At 39.6% G+C, this 20,090-nt stretch overlaps 3 protein-coding genes across 3 annotated transcripts; 2 read left to right on the top strand and 1 right to left on the bottom strand.

Moving 5' to 3' along the window:
- Nucleotides 1-1,569: 1,569 nt before the first annotated feature.
- On the top strand, nt 1,570-7,278 carry LOC135677332 (uncharacterized). The gene is made up of 10 exons (XM_065189538.1): nt 1,570-1,908; nt 2,177-2,268; nt 2,641-2,748; nt 2,887-2,969; nt 3,458-3,591; nt 4,293-4,342; nt 4,431-4,523; nt 5,764-5,855; nt 6,678-6,784; nt 7,028-7,278. The coding sequence occupies exons 1-10, from the start codon at nt 1,645-1,647 to the stop codon at nt 7,067-7,069; spliced, it is 1,065 nt and encodes a 354-aa protein (XP_065045610.1). The 5' UTR covers nt 1,570-1,644; the 3' UTR covers nt 7,070-7,278.
- Nucleotides 7,279-7,720: 442 nt separating this feature from the next.
- Nucleotides 7,721-9,160, top strand: LOC135677585 (pentatricopeptide repeat-containing protein At2g36730-like). The gene has a single exon (XM_065189946.1). The coding sequence runs from the start codon at nt 7,721-7,723 to the stop codon at nt 9,158-9,160; it is 1,440 nt and encodes a 479-aa protein (XP_065046018.1).
- A 29-nt stretch (nt 9,161-9,189) lies between these two features.
- LOC103990049 (amino acid transporter AVT1I) lies at nt 9,190-10,926 on the bottom strand. Its single transcript, XM_009409078.3, has 3 exons — nt 10,729-10,926; nt 9,968-10,572; nt 9,190-9,885 (listed from the first exon to the last, which is right to left on the bottom strand). The coding sequence occupies exons 1-3, from the start codon at nt 10,904-10,906 to the stop codon at nt 9,361-9,363; spliced, it is 1,308 nt and encodes a 435-aa protein (XP_009407353.2). The 5' UTR covers nt 10,907-10,926; the 3' UTR covers nt 9,190-9,360.
- Nucleotides 10,927-20,090: the final 9,164 nt, after the last annotated feature.

Consider the following 20,090-nt stretch of genomic DNA (forward strand, 5'->3'; position numbering starts at 1 on the left):
AACGTGGATTAGTCGTTTCATCGTGATCTCAATTTGTCTCGAGGGATGTGGGTGGATTAGTGTATTATTGCCATTTTTCTTCATGTATAAAAGATGAAGGATGATTTTATTATCATTTATGATTCTATTTTCTTTGAACCCAAAAAGCTTCAGAAATTTTCTGCCAATCGTCACAAGTCAAAGGAGCCATGAATGTGATGTATTGAGATGATCTCGAACAAATAATGGCCTTGGCTTGCTCGATGACATAAAAAGTATGAACTGACATACATCGAAAGCTAGAGTAGTATTATCAAATGGTGCATGATGTAGCTTTGTCGCAGTGGAAGAATGTGCATAATCTAAAATGACTTTTTCTTTTTTTATTCCCTTGTGTCTAACTAAGATCTTGCGTTTCCATGTTGCTCTCTACTCGGATATCTAATCCTTTTAAGCGATGTTTTTGCTTGTAGTACCTATTTGTATGTAGTAAAGGAATATTATTTGAAGTAAGCTTTAAAATCCTTTAAGCAATGCTTTTGGTTATAATACCTCTTTGTTTCTAATTAAAAAAATATGGAAAGAAATAGACTTTAAGATAATAGGAATTGTGTTGTTTAACACACATGTTCCTGGAATACTCAAAATCCTCTCTCAGATCAAAACAAAACTTCAGAAAAAATTTTCAGCTCTAATTACCCTTACAAATATTATCCTTACAACCAAGATAAACTAATTCTTTTTCTTTTTTCTAGCATGATTTGAAAGCAGTGCATGTCAAGTTTTTGATAAACTTCATAAAAAAACATATATTCTATCATGGTATCGGATAAGTGAGCAAGACTCTCGCTCCTCTCGACAATCTTTCGCTCCTTCTCCTCTTATCGACTACCACATTCGCATGGATGTTCTTCCCAACTCTAAAATCGGCCACCAGATGTATCCTGCGATCGTCTTTTCGATCGCCAAACTCAACCGAACACTGTGATCTATATCGATTGCAATCGATCCTCTTTCTTAGCGAATAATTGTAGTCCTTTGTCGTTGATCTTTGAACTCTACCATCACGAGTGTTTTGCCTCTCATGCTTGTTCTGTGTAGTGTCCAAAATAGAAACCGAAGGGAATATATTTTTTTTATATTATGAAATATTTTTCCTATTAAATCATTATATAAAATATTTGAGGTGAGTTACTATTTACTAAAAATTTCATAGCTTCGACTTAGGCATCGAAGATATCGTATCAAAAATTTCATTCGACTTTGATTCTCATGCTTCTACGCGCTCTTGACGATTATTGAAAGTATTCAAAACTCAGTCAATAATCATTATAGAAGACTTCTTATATACACAAATTTAAATCAAGTTAAATTGATTTAGTTATCTTGATATCGATTTAATTATGATCGATATCTCTCAAGTCAATGTCCAAATCATCTTCGAGAGTTAGACCATATCCAAATAAACGAAGGCGAAGACCTTTAAAATTATTAGATATTTTTAAAAAATAATTCCTAATACACAGATTAATACGTCACCCATTCATTCCCGTTCCACACATCATACGGATCGATCCTTCCGACTTCGTATACGTTTGGTGTAGCCAAGCCAATTACTCGTCCTTTCTCTTTGCTCTACCTCGCCTCCGCCCTTATCCTTTCTCTATGGTTTCATCGCTCCTCCTCCGCCCACCTCCACCCTCGGCAGCGTTCCTGAGGCACGTTGCTACGACAAGCCCTGGGCCGCTCCTCTGGAGACCGGTAGGCGTTCCCACTCGCGGCTCCCTCCTTCGCGAGTCCAAATGGCTGCCGTTGCTTCGGAGCGGCGAGAAGAGGAGGCGTCTCTCCAATACCATCACCAACTCCGTCACCGCCTGCTTTTATAACGCCAATGACAAGCTCAAACCCGCCTCGTCCGGTGATGACGAGGTATTGTCCCTTCTTTAAAATCTAGGGTGATACGATCATTTTCGTCTTTTTCTAGGGTTAAGGATTCCTGTATAGAAAAAGCAAAAGGTTATTTGAAGACCAGAATATCTGAAAAGGTGCGGCATCAAATTAGAGAACAATTTGTTCCCTTTTCTGTAATTTCTCCTTCACAACTTCCAAAAGTGCCTGATTAAATTTTTACGTTGAAATATCTATGTTCATAAATTTGAAGCAGAACAATCGTCATACTACTCTAAATATTATATAGGATTCAGAGGTGGAATGGTCTGTCCTTCGGCGATGGGATGTGCCATGGAGTTGGCAAACTGTTTCACTTACTATGATGGCATGTGGAGTAAGGTATTTTGCAAATGTACCCAAGTTTGGTTATCAAGAAATATGATAATTGCGTTTTTCCCATGGTTTCTCTGGTGGTGTTCACCATTGCTTCCAAGTACAAGTTGCTTGATCTCAAATTATTTACGGCAAGCTTGTCATACGAGTTAGGTTTTGATTTCCTTTTCAAGAAAATTGGTCGCCTTTACCTTTTCTTTAACCATGTTTCTCATTGATTGTCATCTGTATTGCATACGATTGGGAGGAAACAGAAGCAATCAATGTCACTTCTCAAGGATTTGATAACAATTTTCTTCTACTTTGCAACATTACTTGAAAGCATCTTCTATTTGTTCATATCTAACAACAGAATAAAACTGAAAATTTTCCAGACAGTTTTGTTCTTACAGGGTTGGTGGAGTCATCACTTTTGCCGTATCTAGGCTTCCAAGACAGGGAACTGAGTTTAGATGAGAAAGCAGAAATACTTTTTGCTGGCCAATTGTATGACTGTATATCCTTGATCCTTCTATCATATGTGATTTTTTATTTTCTGTGGCTACATGATTTTTTAAAGTTTTCTTTGGTTTCTTTCCCAGTTTTAGGAATGGTTTATCTCATTTGCATGAATTATTTGGGCAGTTCTGTAACAGCAGTTGTGCTGGGAGTGATCTATGGCATCACCAACACCTTTCAGCCACTTCCAGATGATGTGTTTCGCTATGGTGAGTTCTTGTGCGTTTCTTTTTTGTGCTATTGTCATATTTATTTGACATCTAAAAAGAAAATTTCTCCTTTATAAGGATTTAATGGGATCTTTAAACCATTGTTATCATGTTAGCATTGCAAGCATGTAGGCAATTTTTTCAAGAAAAATAAAAAAACAAATATTCCTACTTATGCCACCTACAATAATATTTGCAATGTGTTGATAGAGAACTTTTTCATTCTCTCTGATCATTTTTCACCTTTTTTGGTTATCTTTCCTTTTTCTTGTCTTTGTGTTTGTGGAAGACTTTTTTATTAGCAGAAATGTTTTTGTTGTGATTTAAGCCCCAACTTAAGTCATGACTCATATAGGACATGCATCACAAGAGATGGCCGTGACCTAAGTTGTGATTTAAGATGTAGCACTGCTCTTTGATTATTTGACAATACAGAAGAAGGATATGTAAAATGATGTTGTCTAATGACTACAATGGAAATCTCTTAGATTTGAAGGAACCATTTGATCTACGGGATGGTTGGCTTCTTTGGGCAGGAGTTGGTCTCCTGGGTGCATTAATTGCTATTGCACTAACAGGATTTGCCTTGAACATCTTTAGTGGTGAAAATCCACAAAGAGAGGTTAGATCCTGCCTATGGTCATTTGTTGTTAAACAATTTATTTTTTCTGTACAAGTACCTATTATCATTTTCTTTAAGTTCTTACAACTGTTCAATATGCTTCCTGGTTGTCTTGTGTTTTTCTGATTGGAATGCGTTCTTTTGTTATAAACCAAACTCTCTCAGATCTGGTTGGTCAGTTAGCTGAACCATTAAGGAAAATTGATGGGTTTTTTTTTTGCTATTTGTTATGATAAAGAATAATCAGTTAGTAACAAAGAAATATATTGGTAATCTTAGGGGTACATTTCATTTGTAGAAAAAGAGTCAAATGCATGGATCAGGTTATCTTGAATATATGTCTGACATTTTCACCTTGCCACCTTGGCCAGTCATGATGCAAGAGGTTCGAATTTAGCAAAACCTGATGGCACGAAGAGTTCTACACCTATTAATATAATAATCGATACAATTTTCCATCTTGAGTTCAATATTCCTGCATAGCATAATTACCAAATGCTGTCATAGATAATGCTGATAAAAGATTTCATATTTCCTAATTTCTCAAAGTTCATTTAAGCCACATATCACCCCAGATTATATATTTACTACCTTAAGTTGTTTATTAGTAGTTTAATCTGTAACTTCTAGACTATAAAAAAATAACTTAATATTGTATTATGCTGTGGAAGTTTCTAAATTCATTGAATAATTTGGTGCAGACTGATGCTTTAATTCGATTGTTGCCATTGATTGGTTCTTCAGGTATCAGGTATTGTTTTCTGTCTCTATCCTGAAAACAGAATATAATGAAGTGGCAAGATCCATGGCTAATTTTATCAAATTACTTTTTGTTGTAGCACTGCTTGTCTACTGGGCATTACTGGTGTTTTAGCCCCAGTTCTTGAGGAGACCATCTTCCGTGGATTTCTCATGGTGTCTCTAACTAAATAGTACATTCCATGTGCCAACAGTATATTTCTATATATTTGTCAATTCTAATTATAATTGTTGTTTGGGGCATTCTAGTGTGAATTATTTATTTCTGTTTGACAAATTATTCCTAACATATTGGAGTCTTTTAGCTGTTGATGTAGAAAGAATGTCTAGCACATTTTTAAAGTAGCACTGAGATCTGAATTGGCTATTAGCGATCAGCCATCTCCAATTAGAGAAATATGGAATTTTCAAAAAATTGATAGTCAAGGTTCAAATCGAACAAGAGCTGACTGAATATATTGGGATTGTGACTTTGGATTAGATCGGTGATTTTGGCTATTCTATGTTGATTACACCTAACCTTATCCCTCACGATGTGTGGTTGCAATCATGTCAGATTTAGGCTAAGATGCTTAAAGAAGGGAAGGGAAGAAAGGAGAGAAGTGCTGGGAAGAAAGAGAAGTGAGAGAGGGTGAAATTGGAGAAGGAAAAGGGAAGCTTGAGTAGAGGGGTAGAGAGCAGAAGCGGACATACTATGCATGCCACCACCCGCGAGCCATCATCTACCGCCCTTTAGGTGGTTGCAAACCACTGATTCATTGCTAGATCTTGAGCCTTGCTGATTGTAAATCACTTGGCTGTTGGCTCACCATCATCGCCTTTTCATATATCAGAGTTTTTAGTAGATGGTACGGTCGTTTATCATAGTTGACTCTAGACCTTCCTGTGTATGTCAAAACATGTTTTGAGATAAAAAGATATTTTACCTTAATTATCTTTTGTAAAGATAATACGTTTTGTGTTTTGATATATAAATATATATTTAGTTGTAATATGAAAATATAATATATCATGGCCAATCACGCATGTATGCTTAGTAAAACCAAATGGGTATTCCTTAAACAAGAAAAGACTGTGTTTAATTGTATCGAGAGCATAAACTCATACTTCACTGCACCGAGTTCTTTTCATCTTGTGAGATTTCTTCTAGACAAGGTAAACTTCCCACTTCCATTATTATCTTATTTATATCCAAGTTAGAATAGAAGTTAAATCTTGTGCAGGGCACATACTAATATTGCAACCTATGTATGTGACTTCACAGATGTTTAGAATCAGAGCTATATAAATTTTTCCGTGGGATCTTGGTAGCTGATACCCTATACCTGAACTTCATTTAGTAATTACTGTGTTTTTTGTGTGCAATAGCATATCTATGCCTTCATGGTTCCTGAATTTCCATTGTTTATGCAGCTTGTCAACACCAATTTCTGTGATTATAAGTGCAGCCATATTCGCAATTGCTCATCTCACTCCTGGAGAATTTCCACAGCTGTTTGTCCTAGGTACTACTTTGTTTCTTTAATCAGTCGGCTGAGGTCCACCTCATTACATTAGGCAACAATGTGTAGCTTTAACTTTAATGTTTAACAGTCAGAGACTGCCTTGTGGCTGATCAAAAGTTCTATGTACGTTCATGATTACATCGCTTTTCTGATTACCATTTTATGGAATAGCTTTTTGATCAGTAAGCTGTGGTCCACCTCATTAAATAAGGCAGCAGAGTGTAGCTTCAACTTTGATGTTTCCTCTAACGGTTAGAAAGTGTCTTGGGGGTTTATTAAAAGTTTTAATAAATGTTTTTGTTTAAGTCTGCATATCTGATTACAATTTTATTCAACTATGCTTTTGTAAGCCAGGGTCAATTTTCAACTAGCTAAATATTGCAGCACTCTTAACAAATGCAATAGAAAAAATATATAAATTTTAATGCATGCGGATTCTATACATACTACTGGAGAACATGAATAATATGGTAAATATATCTGTTTTTTCTTACACAAAAAACAATAATGTGGTGAATGTTTCCCAAGCTTTCCAGTTGACAATTTACTAGTATGTAAGCATGACTGTGGTTAATTATACAATCTGCTTTCATGAGGGTTCCCACCAACTTATAAAAACCAGAAGAAGAGTAGCTTTTACAAGCTTTTTGAGCTTTTTTAGTTTTAGGATTCTATATTATCTTTATAAAAAATGTGTAATTCTCTTGCGCCCGATAGCTACATAACATATCATATCAGTCATGTGTGCACTAATTAGTTTTATTCAAAATTCTTTATTTGAAAATGTGAGTTTTTTACTCTTGTTTCATTGAATTTGAACAGGGACTGCTTTAGGATTTTCATATGCTCAAACTCATAATCTTCTAACACCAATCACCATACATGCACTCTGGAACTCGGGGGTGATTTTATTGCTCACCTTTCTTCAGGTACACTTGATCGTTCCTTTCTAGATCTTCTCAATCTCCGTTGTAATTATTTTAGCAAATAGCAAACCATATCTTCATGTGTTATGTATGATCTCTTTTGACGTCCTCCAAATGATTAAAATATGAATGTATAAAACCATGCTTGCATGCGTTAATGTATCACATTCCTAGTAAACCGAGTCTGTGGAAAGGGGTAGGACATTCCTAGTTACCTGTAAGCCCCGTTTTTTCTGCTGCATACAGGTTCAAGGATACGATATCAGGGAGCTTCTACAAGCATCTTGAAGTGTGTAGCTACTTTGTTCATCTGGTCCTATTTATTTTATTTCCTTCTTGGCCTGCTCTTGTATAGCAAGCGGAAGCAAAGGTATTTGGTGATCACTACTTATGCGTGTACCTTTGCTGAACACTTGACATCCTGCTTAATATCTTATTCATGCTGGTGGTTTTAGAAGGTGTGGAAATTGAGAAAAATTATATTGTTGGATTCGCTAGCTTTTGGCCTGGTTGAGCAGAAGGCTGTCATAGAAATTGTTCTTTTATGATTTTACAATTAACAAAATCAAAAAACCGCATGGTGGTTTAGTTTGAACTAAAATTATCGAATTGTATCAATAAAGTTTGTCTTGTTTTGAGCTGAAGAAGCGTATACATAAAATTGTCTTCGACTGGTTGCCACATAAGTGCGTTGACATTGAGAGCTCAGGCCGCTGGGTGAACCTAATGGCTGTCGACTAATGATGGACGGAGTAGAACGCTAATGGCTGTCAAGTTGTTCGAGCGAGTGTCAAGTCTAATAATGTCTTGTCCTATTCGCTGCCTATTTTGATGTTAAGTGGACTACAAAAGTTATGCTCGGCGACGATCCGGTCACTCTTACCCAACTTCCTTTCTATGAAGCAGCGATGCCTTTCGCTTCTCCAATCGTGCGGTTCCATGGACGAGCTCCGCCAAATCCACGCCCGCCTCCATTCCTCCGGCTTCGCCGGCGACAAGTTCCTCACCAGCGAGATGCTTCGCTTCTGCGCCCTCTCTCCGCGCGGGGACCTGTCCTATGCCATCACGCTTCTCCTCTCTGCCGCTAACACCATGCTCTCCTCCTGGAACCATGTCATCCGCGGGTACAGCCAGAGCGACTTCCCGAGGGAAGCCACACTTGTATTTCTCCACATGCGACGCCGTGGGCTGAGACCCAACGAGTTCACCTTCCCCTTCGTGCTCAAAGCCTGCGCCAAGATCATGTGTCTCCGACTTGGAAGACAAGTCCACGCAGATACGCTAAAGAATGGCGTGCATCCCGTCGTTTACGTGCAGAACGCTCTGATGAACCTGTATGGCTCCTGCAGGCGGATGGATGAGGTGCGGAGGCTGTTTGATGGAATGTCTCTTAGAACGGTGGTCTCATGGAATACCGTCCTGTCTGTCTGCGCTGACAACGCGCTGCCGGAGGAATCGATCGACATCTTTGGTCAGATGAGGAGTTGTGGATTTGAGCCGGATCAGACCACGTATGCAATCTTGCTCTCTGCAGCAGCTGAGCTTGGGTGCCTGAGCTTTGGAAGATGGCTTCATGGACAACTCATCGGAAGCAAATTGGTGCTCAATGTTCAGCTCGGAACCGCCCTAGTAAACATGTATGCAAAATGTGGAGCTGTAAGATATGCCAGCCGTGTATTTGAGAGAATGGCGTTGAAGAATGTATGGACTTGGAGCGCTATGATTCTGGGACTCGCGCAGCATGGTTACGCAAGCCAAGCTATCGAGCTCTTCGATCAGATGGAGAATGCTTCGGTCAAACCAAACTATGTGACATATCTCGCTGTTCTCTGTGCTTGCAGCCATGCCGGCCTGGTCAACGAAGGCTACAGATTCTTCCATGAGATGGTGGAAGAACATCGGATTGATCCAACGATGGCACACTATAGTGCCATGGTTGATGTGCTCGGCCGCAAGGGATGTCTGCATGAAGCTTACCACTTCATACGAAGTATGCCATCAGAACCCGATGCAGTTGTCTGGAGGACGTTACTTAGCGCTTGTCAGTTGCATGTTGCTAAAGATGTGACAGGTATCGGGAAGGATGTGAAGAGGATATTACTAGAGTTGGAGCCCAAACGAGGTGGAAATTATGTAATGGCTTCCAACTTGTACTCGGAAGAGGGATCATGGGAGGAAGCAGCTAAGGTGAGAAGGGTGATGAGAGAAGAAGGTTTGAAGAAGGTGCCCGGGGAGAGCTGCATCGAAGTGGGTGGACGGATCTGTAGGTTCATTTCAGGGGATGAATCTTGTATCAATTTCGAGGATATCTGCCAGATATTAGATGGACTGAAGTTGAACATGAAAATGCCCTACTCTTATCTCTATGGATTCTATTGAAGCTCCCATGTATGCTCGACGACAACAACTGGTTTGTAACAAAGCTACATATCATTGTAGATGAGTGATCATGGGGCATCGTCACAGATACAGACAGATCCTGTGCAAGACATACAATCGTTAAGGATTAGCAAAGCTATAGCTCTCTTTGCTTTACATTTTATTAACGCATCTTCTTCCTCCAAAAACGCAAGTGTTCTTCACCGGTTGCAGATGATATCACGCAGAGACGAATACGTACCAATTACTGCAACAAGAGATCCCACAACCACGATTCCCAGAATATTTACCAGCTCGAGTCGCCGGACTTGGGAGACCCCATGAATCTTGAGGTAGCATAAGCATGGGAACAACACCGAGACCACCACGCTCAGAAAGGAGCCAACGAAAGCCATGAGGTACGCGAAGAAAGGAATGGCGAGTGCTATGACCACCGTGCCGCAGAGTAAGAGAGTTCGGATCAGGAGACTAGGCATCTTCCCCGGCATTCTCCCTCGGCAAAGTGCCAGCTGTTGTTCGATTGCCCCAGAGATTGGAGACATTGCCAACGCAAACTTGGTAATAGGATTTATCAGTGTCGTATAGATTGCGATCCTCGTGTAGGGCTCCCCGGCAGGAAGATTGAGTGTCACCTGGGACTCCAGCTTCTCACCGTACATAAGGTATCCCAGAATTGCCATCAAAGCATAGTTTATAGTACATAGGACGAACGAGATTGATACCACCTGTGATGAGCCAAGAAGAAAGGTTCAACACGACGATAACCAGTGCGCAGGCAAGAAAAGAATTGGAAGTTCCCGCACTTACCTTGGGAAACCGAGTGCTGTCTCTCATCGAAGAACTTATGGTAGGAAATACTGCGTGGCAAGTGAAGCACATGAAGAACAAGCCCATAGCAGTGGGTAATCCATTCAAGTCCAGAATTCTGCCCTTCTCGTGAAACCCGGTGTCAGCGATGCCTGCCCAGAGCAAGGAACCGAGCAGAACTGCCGATGCCAACACTCCTCCTGCGGAGACATAGGCGAGAATGCCCAAGTTCCGTGGCCATGTGGTAGGAAGAATCACCAGTGCAGACAACAAGATGAAGAGCTGCTTCCCCTGCACGCTTACCGACGCGAACTTCAAACAAACGCCGGGAAACAACTTGTCTAGGTTGTCACCTTCCATTATCAGGAACCCAACTGCGACGAGGTAGAGCTCAAGATACATGAAGATAGAGATGACAAGCTTGCCTTTGCGCCCGAAAGCATACTCTCCGATATCGGGATAGGTTTTGATGCACGGATCAGCATCCAGACATCGTTGAATGAGAAGGCCTGTGTAGTAACAAATACTCGAAACAAGGACAAAAATCGCTAAGCTTAGCCACCCTCCGAGAGAGAGTGCATAGGGCAACGATAGCACGCCAATTCCTGCACATGAAACAGCAACGGATTAATGGCCCCAATTTCTTATATTCTTAGCAGAAGATTAAAGCTAGGACTAGAACTTGCACTAATAATACGCGAGACAAAGGAGGGAGAGCACAGACCCGAGAACAGAGAGAGAGAGAGAGAGAGAGAGAGAACCTGAGATGGCATTGCTGAGATTGAGACAAGTCCTGGCGAAGGAAGTGCCATGTTTGGTGTCACTTGTTCTAGACGAATGAAATCCGTCGTCACTGTGAGTTTGGAGGAGGGATTTCCTAAGGTCGGCAGCATCATCTTCTTTAATGACCACTACGAATTGTTCGTTGGGGTCTGTCATCGGTAGTAAGAGTTTACCTTCCTTAGACACACTCTACTCGATATATATAAGGACTCCAAAACCGCGAACACACGTGCAAATCATTTTTTCGTCCCCAAAGGTAAAAAAAAAATACTATGTTAATTCAGAACACAAATATTGACTGTGCTACGAAGATCAGCAAACGAAAAACGTGAACAATTTGGTAGTTAGTCTCTTTCCCAAACAAAATGCCAAAATGCAGACCATGATCAGACTACAAATAGATTATATATATATATATATATATATATATATATATATATATATATATATAAAATAACAGCACTAAAAATCCACGAGGAAATTATGGAGAGTCATCCATAATTTTCTCAAATTCCATCATGTGAGTAAAGCACAACGCGTGCACATTTCCATGTGTATAAAGAGGTCGGTCAGCGTTCTAATCCTATCAGAAGCCGTGGTGATAACCCTCTTGGATACACCCCACCCTCACGTAGCTTTGTCGTTCTACAGTTGGATACCACCCGGGCCGTCTTCTCAATGTCTCTGTCCACAGTGGCGTAGACGTATCTGCGAGAGGAAGAAGCGCCCCACGCGCAATGACGGCATCGACGAGCCTCTCTCGTCTTGCTTTAGCCGATGAATTGAACCGTTCAACCTTTGTGTCTCTCATAGCGTGAGAAAGAGATCGGCTTATCGCATGCATGTTCACGGTGGCTGTCGAGATCGCCATCAATCAATTTGAAGGAAATGGCGTCGAAGCCTACTTTGACGGATGCTTGATTTACAGGTCCGCCGGCTACTTTGACGAGGTTGTGGTAGAAAGGGATACTATCATTAAACTGACCTTCTACGGTGCAATTCTGCCATGGTGTAATGTGTACTCAAGTATTGAATTCTGTCGATCCAGAAGTGCTTTCATACTAGGATTTCTGGTCCACATTAGCTCTAGAAATCATAAAATATTTGTCAACTCTTAGAATAAAGTGTGAACGTTATTGATCGACCGGTCTCTTTGGGTTGATGTATTGATGATTGATAGATTTGTGGAGGTGAACAAAACAGATGGTTGTAGGAGAATTGCCTCCCAAACAGATGGTTGTAGGAGAATTGCCTCCCTCTCTCTATGATTGACCCGTCATTTTAGGTTAATAAATTAATGATGGATCGATTTGTGTATGTCCACAAAATAGTCTTTTTAGGATGATAGATTGATAGATGATTTGTGTAAGTGAAAATATATGGTCGTAGGTGAATGCCCTCCCTCTCTCTCTCTCTCAATCACCATACCACTGCACTTGGTATGATCTTAATTGAAATTTGGAAACTCTGTGAGGGCTCATAGCTTGATTTTATATTATGCTGGAATTTGATTGGTATAATCCGAACTGGATAAGTTTTTGATGTACCGAGTTTGAGCTATATTGAATTTTACTTGTTTCACAAGAATCTAAAAACAGATAAAATTTAAATAATTAAGCATAAATTTCATCAACTATAATACTACCTCAAGCTTTGGTACCAAATCCATATAAAAATTTATTCTAATAACAAATTGATAAGATTTCTTCCGGACAGCCTTCTTTCTCTTCTCTGAAAGGTATCTTGAAGGGAGAAGAAATCGAGAGGAAAACATTAAACAAACAAAAGGATTGGGATAAGATGAGAAGAGAGAAGATCTGCTCAAGAAGTATGACGTGTAGACTCTGATAACACATCACATTCATAGGCTAATATATCTAATTGATTCCCAATTGCACAAGTATGAAAACATGGTCTCAACAAGTATTACATTATAGTCCATTCGGTTGCGACAATAACCGGTGATCGTAATGTCTGAATGAGCTGTTAACTCGTAATTGCAACATCAATGATTTGGCGGACAATATCATCGCTCGATAACATGTGAGCAATCTATGTAAGCATTCCCAACATTAGTTAGTGATTATCTTGGTTTAATGGTCACCTTACTACACACTATAGTGGCTCATTCATGTGAGTCATAATCTCATATTCTTTTATTACATTTTGGATTCATATCAATTTATTACTGACTTAAATATCGGATAAGTTTTGTTCAATATACCCCCGATATAGTTTTTTTAGGATTGTCAATTGAATCCTCAAATCTTGATACCTCTATACGGAACAAACACTAAATTGGACCTTGATTGGGTCTTCTCGTATGTTTGATAATCAAATTTTACTTGAATGAGGAGTGATATAAATATTATATTTATAACTTCAATATTGATTTATTTATTATACCTTAAATATTGATCTAATAGTATACGAGATTCACTTACCAAAAGTTTAGTTCAAAATAACTTTCAAGAGTGTCAAAAGACTTTGATGACTTATCAATACATACATACATACATACAAATATAATTATTTATCTAATTTAATCCTTTGAATAAAGAACAAAAAAATGTTCACAATTATAAATATTAAGAAAAATGATCACCACAAAATTCATTGATTAGAAGACCATAGAACTCTTATAATACGAGTCTAATTTGTTAAATAAACAACCTGTTAGTATATATTAGGCTATCGAGTATTAAATTAAATGAAAGTAAGATTCGTATCAAAATTTTCTTTGACCATAAGGACAAAAAGTACTTGAAATTCCTATTTTAACTATGAATAGGCTAAAAAGTCAGAGTCTTGACTTAGATATGGACTTAGAAGCATTTTAGTTCATTCATATTTTAGCTTAGTCTAGATGTAAGGATTAATCAATTGTCGATCTCCTAAATGTAACATGGCGAAGTAACAATGCATAACCCTATCTATCTTCTTCCCTCTTTTCTTATTTTCGCTCTCTTTTCTCCCGCTCTGATTTCTTTCTTTTAAAAGTATACTTTCTTCCCACAAACAAATGAAAGACAGTTGATAGGAACGTGTAATTCTATTAATTTGAGATTGCGATAGGAAAAGTGGCTAGGCTGACATGTTGGTGGTTTTATTTATTTTTTGGTTAATATGTCAATACAGTATGATTGACACATTTATAATATATCACGGCTAAAAAAGACTATATAGTTAATATGCTGGTCATACTTAATCAAAACTTGACTCCATGTAGTCGATACATCAATGTCATGTGTTCAATGATTCAACTCATGCGGTAAATATTCATAGACCATACGATTGACACATTGATACTATGTGGCAAACAACGTGGTATTAAGTGATCGGTAGGTCGGGTATGTATAATCGATACTTCAATATCACAAAAACAAATCTTGAACCTTGTGGGATGGCACGTTAACAACAAACGAATCTCACGTGATGGACACATTAGCTTCTTATAGTTCTATATTCTCTAGCCAGCTAATCGCTCTACACGTGTTAGAAAATTATGTAATCCTAAATTCAACGTGAGCTAGTGATAGTTATGATCGAAATCGACACTCAACGTTCGCACGAATGATGCACTATTCAAAGGTAATGACGTTGATCACTTACTATAAAAGGGACCCCACAGATATATCTTAATACATAAAAATTAAAATTCTATTTGATTTATCTAACTTATCTACTTATTTAAGTATCGGAGGGATATCGTCAAAAGTGTCTCGAGATTTGAATGACTATATAAGAGAAATTCAACTTGAAAGTAGCTTCGGAGAATGATCTGGATCAAATATCATTTTAGATAATTAAAAATTGATCTAACAGGTTAGCACTATGAGCGACCAACCAGAATACCTCAAAATTTGATTAGATTTGAAACGAAAAGTTGTTGATTTGATGGAGTGAATTATTAAAGAAGATGATAGCTAAGAGATTTAAGATGAATCGATTAAAAAGCTTCCAAATGTATCCACCTTTGGGATAAAAAAATGAGACTTTGGGGAAGTGCTATGCTGTAAAATTTCATATCCTTTTTCATCGGTCATGGAGCTCATAATAAGCCAATGAATCCGTACAAATTTCAATCGGGTTGACAACTCCCTCGGTAAGAATTGACGAATAGCCCGAAGGGGTCACATAAAATGCCTCAGGCGATCAAATCTGAGGGGTCCCAATGTCACATCAACACCCCAATTGTTTATGCATTGATTAATAGATCGACGGGATCAACTCCGAGACGACTGACTGCCTCTCCTCTCATGACCCCTTCGGCAACCCAAGCTACCGTTAGCCGCCCCCCCTCCCCCATAGCTGCCCAAAGTTGTCATTTGGTCGGTCAATAAAAGCTTAAAAATATTTATGTATATGAGATAAAATATGATAAGAGGATAATTTCACATGATTAAAAATTAAAAAAAAAGAGAGTCAAATTACATATATTAGATCTAAAAAAATTAAAATTTTTAGATTAAATTAATATATGTTTTGGTATACATCAAACTTGAACAGATTAAATTAATATATGTTCTTCTTTTATTGCATCGAGAAGTTAATAGAATGAATGAAGTAGAAGAGATCCTACATGTATTGTATGGGCAACAGTTGGTGTGGCACCGTGGTGTCCAATCCAATCACACAAAGTCACATTATTACTAGTACTCTGGACGAGCCCTCGTGGTTTTAACGCTAATGATGACATGGTTGTACTGGTCGGGCCCCCACACCCCCAACCCTTGTTTTTGCTTCTCCGAGTGCTATATGTGCATGGTTTTCATTCAACGCCGTGGCTGCAACGTACGACTGTGTGAAGCCCCGGCGCAGATCGATTTGGCTGCTTGCTGCTTGACTTATAAGCACTGCAATTATGCATGCGCGGGATGGAAGATCAACAAACATTGGGATTTCATCGTCACTTACACAATGGGTTCAGATTGCATGATATAAATATATATATATATATATATATATATATATATATATATATATATATATATATATATATATATAAGCTAGATTTCTTATTCATTAGAAAGCTAGATAGGAAAAATATACATAACAGCCTGTTGGCTGAACTGATTCAGCTACATAGATGATTCGTCGGGAACGTCCAAAATGCCTGCCTGCCTGCCTTCAGTACGTGGTGCGAGGCTTGCTGGCGTTGGGGGTCTTTTTTGGAGTCGGGCACGCGTTGAGGTCTGTGATGTTATTGATCTTGGAGTTGGCGTTGGATTTGGCCAGCTTCTGTTTCAGCTCGGACAAGAGTGCCTGGTTCTCCTGGTTCAGGAGCTGCGCCTTCTTCCTCAGCCTCTCGTTCTCTTTCATTATGTAACAGTTCTCCCAGAACAGCTTGGTGTTGAGCCTCTCCATCACTTGTAGATCTGCGGGATTCGAGACAAGTGTTCAATTCGTTGCGCTTTTTTTTTTTTTTGTGTGTGCGCTGAAAAGAAGATGTCAGCATGTAAAAGAGGAAGACAAAGCTCGACGCGAAACCCATCAAGCCAGCACATCGGAAACTGAACCCTTCGAAAGCAAATTTGCATTCGAGAGAGAGAAAGAGAGAGAGCATTCTTTATCAGAGGAAATTTAACGTATCTACCAACCTATTGTACCACAAGTTGAGGGCAACGAAGAGACTTATGTTTCAGCAATGACAAGTACGATCAGAGCGATCTTATCAACAACAACAAAAAGGATTCAATCGAGGCACTCTCATTCTCTAAGAATAGATACGATCCTACGTGTCTAGACATAAACCACTTCTCTCCGGAAGAAAAATCTCCTCTGCTTCCCCACCATGGAACGCAGAAAAGGAAACCGAGAAAGCTATCCTGGTCGACCAACGCACTAACCTAATGAAAGAAAGCAAGTACGAACATCGATCGATCCCTCGGTTTTAGAAAGCATGAGTATTAGCTAACAAGATGAGAATCGCATAGACAGCTTCCTTTTTCTCAAGTGGTCACCTTTCAGGTGGCTGGACTTGAAAGAGACGGAGAAATATAAGAGTCGCGACGAGTACCTACAGGCTAACTGGAAAGGAAGGCCTTGTTTGCGTGGGGTGTGTTGCGTGTGTGAAGGGACTATTTATAGTGAGCAAGAAGAGGGAAGGCAAACACCCCCGCGCCCATGCGCAGTGCCACGACGACACAGGCAAGTGAGCGAGGAGAGCGACCGGCGGGGGAGAAAGCAACGTTGAGGACGCGGAGGTGGGGGAGTAAGGGTGGCATCACGTGATCCGATTGTGGGAATTCAATTCAATTCAATTCAATTCAATTCAATCCAATCCAATCCAACTCATTGAGATGTCACCCCGCATGATGATGGTTCGGTCGGCCCAAAGACAAAAGAAGATCTGTAATGATGGCGCTTCCAAAAGGGGCCACCTCCCTCCATCATCACCATCCCCCGCATTCCATCGATGCTCTTTTGTTTTTTCCCATTATTACGGTTTATGACTTTATTGTTACATTTATTATCGATCGACTCAGCTTCTTTCTCCCTCATGTAGTTTTACTATATCCATCTCGCTTTCTAATTTGACGCAAGGATGATTGGATCTGCCTTTTTGAGTTGGTCAGAAACATCACCATTATACCGAGTGAAGAGTTCTAGATTTGTCTCTGCTCGTATAAGGGTGCATGTAATCCGAACATTAGATTTTTACCATGTTTTTTTTTTACACCGGGAAAGTGGTCATCTCGCCATTTATCATTCATTAGCTTCAGGAAAGAACCGAATGAGAGATGCAAGAAAGGAAAGAAATTGTTCACTGGCTGCACGTGAAGATGCAAGAAACACAGGAATTGTTCTATCATCTTGCTGATATGCTAATCGTATAATAGGTAGGTATTTGAGTCAGAAAAATATGATCGATACGACATTATAACGATTTATAAGAACATACCAAATAAGTAACCCAATCGCACCAGTAATTCAGATCGCTGTCGAATTAGATTATACGGTGGTAATTGGTGAACCCGGAAATATAGGTACCTGCTGTTGCTTGTGCCCCGTGTTTCAAGGAGGAGGTCCACGAGTTGTTCGAAGTTGATGCCTTTTTTTTCCTTGTTGACGAATCCTTTCTTGTCGGGGTTATTTTTCTCTCTGTCACTTTTGTCTCTAACGATCTCGTCTTATCAACCCATCTCTTCTTACTCTTATTTTATATATATATCCTCGATATATGTATGTTGGCAAAAGCTTAATCAGCGGTTGAGACGGCAGCAAAACATTCGGTGTCAGGTAAAGTTATATCGCTAGGAAATATGATGGATGTGCATCTTTATGCTGTAAGTATTGTTCGACTCTATGTTGATTTATCTTTAAGATATGTACGTCGCTAAAAGCTTCGTCGTGTCAGGTAAAGTTATATTGATGGGAAATATGATGTGTACGTTGATATCATTTTACAAAGGTAATCTAACTTTTCTTTGTTGTTCCTTTTTATGGAAGACCGGTAAAAGGATACCATCTTAATCTCAAAAGCTCTGATGCATCATCCGATGGTGGATCGGATGGCTCATGACATCTACAAAAAACATTTGCGTCAATCAATGATGTTTTGTTCAAAGCAATCAATCACCACGAGTTTTGAGGATCTTCCCACATGCCTCGTATGGCTCCAAGCAAAGCTCAAGTGCTTATATATGTCATGGCGGCAGCATGCAGGAGATGTCTCGTATTCTTCGCCACCGAAAGAGACTCTTAGATAGCTAGCTCCATTTGGCTCATCCTTGGTTACATGAAACGTATGGTCTCCGACTCATTTTGGGATTGCTGCAAGGGATGGAGAGCTTTCCATAGACGTGGCAGAAACCCTAAGAACGGAAAGGACATTTTCTTCGTCTACTACGAATGCATGCACGCATTACTTACATGGTAGGATCCTGTTTTAGTATAATGACATTGGTAGGATTTGATTCCATGAGCAAGAAACCCTGTAGGTGACGGTCTCGTGAGAAAAGAGAACTGTGTGTTCATCCATCAAGGACAGGGAAGAGGGGGGGGTGGGGGGGGGGAGACAACCAGGTGCATGCAGAGTTGCAGAGATAAAATTGCATGCTCAGAGAGTACTGCAGCTGCAATCGAGTGAGTTGATGGCCCACCCATAATGAACAACAACACACCCCTCTCCGTATATGAACTCGGGCAGTAACACGCCTACTAGGAGTGATTCATTGCCCTCCGCAGCGGCCAAATCGCGTTGACACATCATGGGCGGTTTGAACGCGGTCGAGAGCAGGGAAGAAGAAGACAGGCAAATCATAACATGGCAGCAGAAAGCTCAGTGGGACTGCCACTGTAGAACCCCACGGAGCTTTGTACTGAGTCCAAAGTATAGGGCAGGAGAAGTTACTAGCGTCACATGGTCTGTATCAGTAGTGGAAGCTTTTCTGCTGCAGCTAAACTTGCAGGAGGGGGAGGTAGTCCTTTGCCGAGGGGTCATCCATGAGAACTTGCACTAATAAATCCAGCCCAGATCGATATATAGGAAATTGCAGGAGCGGAGGAACGAGGACCACTCCCCATTGTTTCAGAAGCTTAATCATTTACGACCTTTCGAGGAGGCATGGTGTGGTACGAGTACGTAGCCACTTGGTCAAGCCCTCTTATGATTGCCATGCCATGTTATTTACTCGGTCAAGTCCTTCAATGATTGCCATGCCATGTTATCAGGGCTGGTGCTATGAGACTTGTGAAAACTCCACCTGGTAATGCGTTGTTACATCTTAATTTCACCATCGCCTAATTCTTTTTCTCCACCAATATTTGGGTTTTGATTTCAATCATGATATTGTAATTAACAACTTAAGATATGAAGATTTATGTTAAATATCAAACTTATCCATTGAAGTAATACTCATGAGTCTGTGTTTGGTTCTTTTTGTTCTTTATTGATATTATGAGTCAAGACAAACTTAAGAGGATTGCTGCTGTCGATGGGGAAAGAAATTATAGGATTGGATGGTTTTATAGTCACTGCAAATTGGGAACAGACCGATCAGACTTGATGAAGCTTGATCATGTCCAATTACATCGGAATAAGAAGGCGTGAATCTGTTTGGATTACAAGAGCATAAGGCCCTCACACCTACAAATCAAATCAATTAATGGAAATAGGATGCGGGAGAAACAATCGAGAAAAGAGAGAACAGAAGACTTAAAGATCCAAATATGAAGAACATCATAAGGAATTGGAAATTTGGAATGCCCAAGCGACAGGATTCATGCACCTATTCTTGTAGAACGACCCTGGATGATACTGATTTGACTCTTGGTTCTTCGAGTAATGTTCGTTTAAGAATGGTAAACAAATGAATGTGGGCAATGGATGTTCTCA

Source organism: Musa acuminata, chromosome BXJ1-6 (assembly GCF_036884655.1).
Source record: "Musa acuminata AAA Group cultivar baxijiao chromosome BXJ1-6, Cavendish_Baxijiao_AAA, whole genome shotgun sequence".
Classification (NCBI taxonomy): Eukaryota; Viridiplantae; Streptophyta; class Magnoliopsida; order Zingiberales; family Musaceae; genus Musa; species Musa acuminata.